The sequence below is a fragment of the Salmo salar genome, chromosome ssa02, assembly GCF_905237065.1.
Source record: "Salmo salar chromosome ssa02, Ssal_v3.1, whole genome shotgun sequence".
Classification (NCBI taxonomy): Eukaryota; Metazoa; Chordata; class Actinopteri; order Salmoniformes; family Salmonidae; genus Salmo; species Salmo salar.
Genome location: NC_059443.1, coordinates 56,234,320 through 56,242,912, shown reverse-complemented (window position 1 = coordinate 56,242,912; position 8,593 = coordinate 56,234,320). Strand labels below are relative to the sequence as shown.

Sequence of the window (8,593 nt, the reverse complement as noted above, 5' to 3'; positions counted from 1 at the left end):
TTGATTTGCATGTTCTCTTATTTACAGACCGCAGCATTGACAAAGTCCTTGTGTGCATCACTTACTTGAAGCAGCCTGTCATAATGCCTTCATGAACCAGTCATAACAGTGAAAGAGAGCTGTTCTCCAGTTGGGCTGGTCTGTGACGCACCGACACATTTTCCAGTCAGAGGAATAAGGCAACCTCACAGAGAGTTACACACACAATAGACAACTTTATTTCCAGAGGACATACGTATGAGATGGATGTGGTTCTGAGTAATAGCACAAGAGAAATGATAATATTGACTGTATAAGGCAGGGATGTCAAACATAAGGCCTGAGGGGGTACAATCCGGACCACAGGTGGTTTGAGTAATAAAACACCTGCAGCTGAATTCTTTGGGGAGGGGGGGGGTCTAACTCAATATACTTTAAAATTACTAAAACAAAAATGGAAACTGTAGAAATGATAATGGACCTATATTTATACAGTTTCTTGACTGTCCAGCTCGCTAACAATCACTTGACAGTCAGGGAGCATCGGAAACACACAAAAAAACAATGAATAGAGGACTATGTTTAGCAAATTTTGATGGCAAGGAAATACAGTATAACCAATTTTCAGTGTGGACCTCCGGACCTTTTTGAAAACAGAATGCGGCCTCCGGGGTAAAATGAGTTCGACACGCATGGTATAAGGAGATAGTGACATAAGCAAAGGACTGCATAACACATAGATAGCATCAACTACTATTAACAACTGGCAATCGTAACAACCAACTGTAAATGCGTAAGTTTCAATAACAACATCGCTCACTTCTATCCACGCACTCCATCACTCTTGTCCACCTGGAGAGAGACTGAGGAGGCTCTGACCTAAGCCGGCAGAAGGACTGTCGGGTCTTCTGCCCCCTAGCAACCTATCGGTGGCCTGCCAGGCCTGGTAGCGGAAGTCACCAAGAGTTTGGGGAGACAGATTATGATCCCCCTAGTCCTGGGATGGGCCATTTTGATGGGAGTGGGAGACACAACAAAAATCTGAATTCATCATGAGGGGCTACACTTGCTCACGGGCCTGCGTACCCACATGTCCCTGCCCTAGTCTCTCTGGCACCGTCAGGTGATGGGTGAAGTGAGCTGCATGAAGTTATAAAACTCAAAGGTGGGGGAATCCGTAACAATAACAGTGTCATGAATCAGTCAAAACACTGTAGAAGCAAAGGTGTTGTCTAGCTTGATCATGTTGGAGTTATATTGGATACCTGTTGATTTATAAGAACCCTGTGATTTGATTGCACAGAACATTTTATGCTGAGGAAGAAAAAACTGCAGTGATGATTGATCTCTGAAAGTGAAACCTATCTGTGCTCACCCTGTAGGAAAACAAACTGCATTCTCGAGGTATTTAGATGTTGTAGTACAATACATTTGATGGTCTGTAGAATTTCTTATAATGCAGCTCTTGCCAACATGGCCAGGTGGCTCAGGAGCACCTCTACAAGAAGACATGTAGGATTGGTGACATAGAGATAGATAGAGACAGAGGTGAAAGTAAGGTGGTATGGTCCCGGCAAAATAAATAGTGGGGGTAGGCTATATCGGTAAAACATGAGCAAAAAATATTAATCTATGCTATTACACCACTTTTTATAATTACCGCATGTCAGAGCCATGAAAAGTTAGTGAATGGACTTGAAAACAGGTGGTATAGCCTACGATCCGAAATGCGATGTGGTTAGATGAGAATACTGACATTTTTGCCAAGGCAGAGATGAGTGGCTGACACAGACACTCACGGATAGCAGTGGACGCACAAATTCTGGCCTAATGGAATCTAAAAATGTCATTACACTTTGTGTTTTGTGTAACAGATGTCTCTTTCCATTCAACACTGTTGGAGGCTGGAAATATATTGCAAGTGGATGAAAGTGTGCAGGTAGTCTAGTAAAGGAGCATTTTGAAGTGATTATTTGACAATCAGATGAAAATATCATGACTGCTTGTGTTTATGCCACAATAAAAGGTAATACTTTTTAAAAATTAAATGACAAATCTTTACGACTAGGCCCACAGAGATCCTATTGAATTAATAAGGATTCTATATGTAATTATATGATTAGGCCCATAAACATGTTTGCACATATAGGAGGTCCCATACAGTGAATAAATTAATTATACTGTCACCCCTGAATAGAGGATTCCTCTGTATATCTGTACATTATAGCGTCTGTGACAGCATGGGAAGCGCCATTGAGGCTACAACCCATAGGAAAACCCACCCAGTTGACTAATTTGACGACTTTAAAATGGCGTAAGTATGACGGAAACCCTCAATGGCGCAGCCCATGCCAAAATAGCGTTTTGGCCACTAGAGGCCTCTAGCATTCTCTATGATAGGTGATATGGTAGTGGACTTCGCCCTAGGGGCGTCTTTCGACATTTACAGGCCAATAGTTTACCTATCTGTGCTACAATCATTGTCATTGGCGGTATAAGCCCATTTGGAAGTTAATACTTGTTGTGCGTGGTCTAATTTGTCTTTTTAATGTTGTTTTTTGTGTGAAAAGGGTGAAGTGAAAGCTACTGGAGATTATTTTCTCTGACTTTTCTTAGGAGGCAGCTTTACTAAAAGGCTGAACCGTCTACGGGGAAATTTACTAAGACGTTCGCGTGCCTTTTCAGGAAGAATGAACGTGATCATAGGAACAATGCGTAATGGGACCTCGGCGACTTTGAGGCAACCTCGGCTATTTGCGGCAGTTGTCAGTTCAAAGGTAAGTATAAAGTCAAGGAAAATCAATGTTTGTATGTAGGTCGCTTGTGAGTATTGACTGCAAGTGCAATAGTTACAGAATAACACCTTTTGGCCGCTTTCTGTGGCGATCTGGATTCCAGGCTCTCTATTATTAAGCCTCACTAAAATAGTTCAAATAGACGATATGATTATCAAAGTATTACTGTTGACATGTGCATTTGAATAAAATATATAGATTCTAGCGTTTTAAAGACAAATTGTAAGGCATTGTATGAAATAGCAACATGTTGTACATAGTAGATAAAGGAAGGGCAGCTGTTCAAAGAAAACCTGTATAGTCATTAGAGAACACCTTATTCACCTATGGCACAGATATGCCATTCATAAGGCAGTGAAGCAGCATTGTGCCATTAAATCTGAACCTTTAATTAAATAATTGATCTAAAGCAAAGTTCAACAGTAATTTGTCAGGTCCACTGAATAGGCTACTAAATTCCAAGTTACATTCAGATAGTAAGTTCTCCTAGTGCTGGGTTGGAACAAAAACAGATTTTAACTCAGGCCCCCTCCCAGCATTGGGGAACAGGCCCCCCTTCCAGCATTGGGGAACAAACCCCCCCCCCATTTCTATCACAAGCACTGTTCATGACACAAACTGTTGTTGGAGGAGAGACATTTTTTTTTGCATGTTTAATGATTTCCTGCAATTCTACACATTTTGTCATGGGGTGCAGATACGTCTTTTGCCGTTTTAAAGCAAATTTTCTTGCAATTCTATATATTTTGCCATGTCTAATGCGTATTCATGTGATATTGTGTGACTCAACCATTACTACAAAATCTTTGGACTAAAAAACCTAGCTAAAAAACGTTAGTTGATCTGGACATTTCTGACAAGTTATAAATAGCTCTCTAAGGTACGCAATGACTGACATGACAAGAGGAATACTGATGATGCACTACCTACTTTCTAAATTTCACCTTGCGCATTCTACTCTTACAACTCCCCCACACCCCCCTGCCACAGTTTGGGAACCACTGCACCATGAGTTCTCAGTGCCAGGATGAACACTGCTGTCATATGACAAGCATAAGCAATGCACTATTATTGTGTGACTAATCTAAACTACTACTTCCTCAGATGCAGTGCTCCACTCAGACCGATAAGCCTGTTGTCGCTGCCAAGATGCCTTTCATGGTGAAAGTGACTGCAGGCAAACGCTACGTCTGGTGTGCCTGTGGACATAGCAAGAAACAGGTGGGTGTTAGCCATTGAATGTTAAAATTCATGCCCATGGGCTCTAGCCGGTACCCTAGTTATTGATGAAAAAAAAGAGGCCCGACCCTAACCTGATGCATGTCGGGCTCGGGTCGGGTAGTTCAAAGCATTGAATGTTAAAAAAAAAAAAACTAAAGGATTAGGACTGATGAGCCAAAATTGACACAATATTAACCCTTTCCTTTCCCAGCAGTAGTGATGTAGGCCTGTGTGCTCTTTTTAGGTCTTCTACATGAGAATAATGTCTCAGATTGTAATCTGTGCTATAATTAACACATTTAAATCAGTGAAACAATAGCACTGACAGTCTTTCTCTCTCGCTCTCGCCCTTTCTCTGTCAGCCCTTCTGTGACGGTGCGCACAAGACTAAAGCACCCAGCATCTCTCCACGACACTTCACTCCCGAGAAGGACAGCACCCTTATGCTGTGTGCTTGTAAGCAAACCAAAAATGCACCTTACTGCGATGGCACACATTTCAAGGTCATCTTCCAGCATCTAGTCAGCTCAGTGAAAAAAGCATTTAAAATGAATAACTTTAAAAAAATGGCATGACGCAGCTAATTTCCTTATAACTGTACTGCCTATATTCATTGTTCATAAATCACTTGTTGACAAACATTTTATTTATGATAAATGGACAAAGGCATTTACGTTTTGTCACTGTCCATAAGGGAATAAATGGCCTACTATTTCAATACACATTTTGTCATTCTTATTTTTTTTCCCTTAAACCATGCGTTCTTTTGAGAAACATGCTGGCGTCTGGCAAGTTCATATAGCTGATATATATGATGATCGTTTTTAAACTAAGTTAATGAGTAAAAAAATATAACCGCTTTTAACCCAACCCCTGGGGGGGGGGGGGCTGCCACGCTGGGCACTCGGGGAGTTGTTGTTGTGAGGGTTAAGTGCCTTTCTCAAGGGCACAACAGGAATTTGATACCAGCAACCAATGGTTGTCAGCTCACTTCCCGCCCGATCTTTCCAGTATGACCCGAGATTCAAACTCGCAACCCTCCGGCCACTGTCTCACCTCTCTAACCACCAGGCTACCTGCTGCTTGGTCATGTTGTCAACAAGGCAGCATGATGCATCGTCCAGAAACCTATACAACATCTCTTTTCCATAAAATGTTTTTTTTTTCAAACTAGTTTTCATTGGGAAGGCAGATAAAAATGCTTTATCAAAAGCAATCATTTTGGCTGTGTTTATACAGGCATCCCAATTCTGATATTCTGCCCAATTATTGGCAAAAGATCTGATCTGATTAGTCAAAAGAATAATAATTGGGCAAAAAATCTGAATTGGGCTGCCTGTGTAAACACAGCCTTATGCATGTGAAAACAGACTCCTACTCATTACTCCACGCTCTTAATCTAGCCTAGTCTGTCACTTTTGTTTTGAGATGACTTGCCATGGGCTTTGAACGAGGAACCTGGTTGACGCTCCAGCCTGGTCTCATAGACTAGAGACGTAACATTGTAAATCCGGGACACTCAAATGAGTATGATAAGTTACATAAGACAGAGGATTACTTAAAGAAAATATAAAGTAGGGTGGTTGGTTGTTTCAGGGGTGGATAGGAGGGTATATTATGCGAACATCAAGCAACCCAAAGGTTGCATTTTCAAATCTGATCATGGACAACTTTACAACTACTTTTTAGCTACTTTGCAACTACTTTGCATGTTAGCTAACCCTTCCCCTAACCTTGACCCTAACACCAAGTCTAGCTAGGTTGTCACCTACAGTAGCTAACATTAGCTACAACAAATTGGAATTCTTAACATATCAAACGTTTAGCAAATGTGTAACATATTGTAGGAATTGCAAGAAGTAACATTATACAAATTGTAATCTGTAACGTATCATACGAATTGGATTATGGACACCTGCAAATTAATACATATCATACGAAATGTAACGTATACTAATTGAGTGTCCCGGATTTACGTTTACTATGTTACATCCAGGGGCGAAAATCTGATGTCAACTTTGGAGGGGACCATTACATGACATTTTCTCAAGAGCAATTCCTGAGGGGACACCAAAAGTAGTGCTGTAACACAAATAGCCTACATTGTAATATGTTAAATGTATATTGAGGAATCAATTACTACTACTGGATAATTGATAGTGATTTAACTGAAGGGTTGTCCCAACTTGTTCAAATCATTATAATACTACTACTAATAATAGTTATGGCAGTGTTCCTTATCAGTCCAGTATGTATGCAGGTATTTGTATTTACAACCAGCAATGCCAAGAAGGTCCAGTAGGTGGCAATGGTACGTACACTGTACATGTGCAGTTTTCGTAAATACAATGAGCATGGTGCAATCTCATCTAAAATCTCCATTGAGAACCATCACAAAGTTGGTCTCAGTATTGAATTGACCTATTTTATTTGACATTTTCTGATATTGAATGACTATATAAATGTGTGCCACTGGCCTGAGTCTACTACAATAGCGTTACAAGAACAAAAAGCTCAAAATAAGTACAGTTCTAAAAGCGAAAGAACTACTTCAATGAATAACCAAATAAATCAACTAAAATATCCTTCAAAAATACTTTTTATTGTTCAGTCAGTGTCTCAACACTTCACAACAGCTATGGACAAGTATATCACACATCTACCCCTGAGTCCAGGTTGCAAGCTCAGGAAGCAGCCCAATTCCAAAACGAATTCACTTTTCACCTGGTGAAATTCTTTCCACCGGGGTAACCCGCGCCAGATAATCGAATCCCCTCAATGCTGCGCATCTTGCTTGGAGAGAAGCCGGGTGCAGCGGCCCACGTGACTGATTCCGGAATCTACCTCTAAGTGACCAGCTGTTAGCTACACAAAATCTCTGCTCGTCCTTAACCCAGGTTCAGATGACGTTTGTTGTTGATGCCATTTTCATTTTGTTGCTAATTGTCTGTCACTAATATGAATACGTTGAATCAGAAAGGCTTTATTTGGTTGTAAATAACAATATACAGAGCAGCAGACTACTTACGCACACACAACCAAACATTAACACAATCATATCAGGCAGAGTGCGCAAATTGGTTTCAGCAACCTTGATACAACCTTGGATATGGCCGATTATTACCGCCCCAAAGGTAAGCAAACGATTAAAGTCTCAAGGAAGACGTTTGACATGGTCAACAACAACCACAAATCTGTCTTGTGCAAGTAAACAAGTTGTCTTTGGTTACAATGTTGCAACGGCAGCCTGCAAATCAAATGTTGGGTTACAATGTTGTGGAGTGAGGATTTACTCCTATTCTATTGGGTGGAAGTGATTAAAAAAATATATATATTTTTTTTTTCTTGTTTGCTGACCACACATAGGCATTTGTAGGATTCATTCACTGCATTTGCATAAAGGAAATCTGTTTTGCGACACTAAATCTGAAACTTACGTCACAGGTCCAGCGCTCCACTCTATCCACTGAGCCTGTCGTCGCTTCCAAAAAGCCTTTCAAGGTGGAGCTTGTATGTGGAAAGCGTCACTCATGGTGCGCTTGTGGACACAGCAAGAAATAGGTGAGGGCACTACAATCATGCTTTACGTTGGCCACCATGCGCACAACGCTCTGCCCATCGCTCTTCTTTCATTGAAAGGGTTCATTGAACTCTGGATCAGATTGGCTTTAGCATACCAAAGCAGCAGATTATTCAGTAATGTCCCCAGAATCTAGCAGCAGTAACTAATTTTGCATTAGAGGTACTCAATCACTGGCTTCTTTCTCCCATCTTTCTGTCTTAGCCTTTCTGTGATGGAACCCACAAGACTAAAGCCCAGGGCCTGATGCCTCAAGCTTCATCCCTGAGAAGGACTCCAAAGCTTGGCTGTGTGGCTGCAAGTACACCGCTAACCCACCATACTGCGACAGCACTCACAAGCAGGAATTCATCCAGTCTGCCCTGCTCCCAGAGAACAGACTCCTGAATGGATAGGAGCTGAATGTGTTTTTGTCCAATTTACTGTGGTGTGGGTCCTCTGAGTTCTGGTCCTGGAGATGGAGGACCATAATCACTGGTTCAGAAGGGTGATTGACAGCGAACAGATGACTTATACATATCTGACATGCTTAGATCTGATGTGATTGGTCAAAAGACCGATTAGTAGAAAAAAATATCATAATTGTGCTGCCTGTCTAAACGCAGCCTTTAGGGGCCTCATTAGAATATAATGGGAAACTCTGGGCTTAGCACTAGCTTTGAACAAATCTTCCATTGTCATCCATACAAGATTTGCATGACAAGAGCTCTGTGAACAACTCAATTAAGGATTCATCCCATGATAAGCAATCTGCAAGGTGATTCTTGTTATGAGGCGATTCCACGATAACAGAATGATGCTGAGATTCAAATATTTCACTTTAAAATGTAAAACCAATGATTAAAGTTATTCAAACCATTCAACTTTATGCACAAGGACTAGTTTTAACAATTTCCACAAAACACATTTACTTGAGTGCAGATGCAAAGTTTGGTAACAGAGTTACAGTTTGTCTCATTCTTTGCAATCATTGGTTTTTGTTTGGCATCCATTTTAAAGTGAAAAATCTGAGTCACGG

At 40.9% G+C, this 8,593-nt stretch overlaps 1 protein-coding gene across 1 annotated transcript; it reads left to right on the top strand.

Moving 5' to 3' along the window:
- Positions 1-2,374: 2,374 nt before the first annotated feature.
- Positions 2,375-4,717, top strand: LOC106587910 (CDGSH iron-sulfur domain-containing protein 3, mitochondrial). Its single transcript, XM_014176572.2, has 3 exons — positions 2,375-2,756; positions 3,879-3,995; positions 4,358-4,717. The coding sequence occupies exons 1-3, from the start codon at positions 2,670-2,672 to the stop codon at positions 4,568-4,570; spliced, it is 417 nt and encodes a 138-aa protein (XP_014032047.1). The 5' UTR covers positions 2,375-2,669; the 3' UTR covers positions 4,571-4,717.
- Positions 4,718-8,593: the final 3,876 nt, after the last annotated feature.

What these genes read in the sequence shown, in the direction of transcription:
- LOC106587910 (XM_014176572.2), top strand. Translation starts at nt 2,670, where the DNA reads ATGAACGTGATCATAGGAACAATGCGTAATGGGACCTCGGCGACTTTG. An exon ending in CGGCAGTTGTCAGTTCAAAG is followed by an intron (nt 2,757 to 3,878) that starts GTAAGTATAAAG and finishes CTACTTCCTCAG; the next exon opens with ATGCAGTGCTCCACTCAGAC. An exon ending in GTGGACATAGCAAGAAACAG is followed by an intron (nt 3,996 to 4,357) that starts GTGGGTGTTAGC and finishes TTTCTCTGTCAG; the next exon opens with CCCTTCTGTGACGGTGCGCA.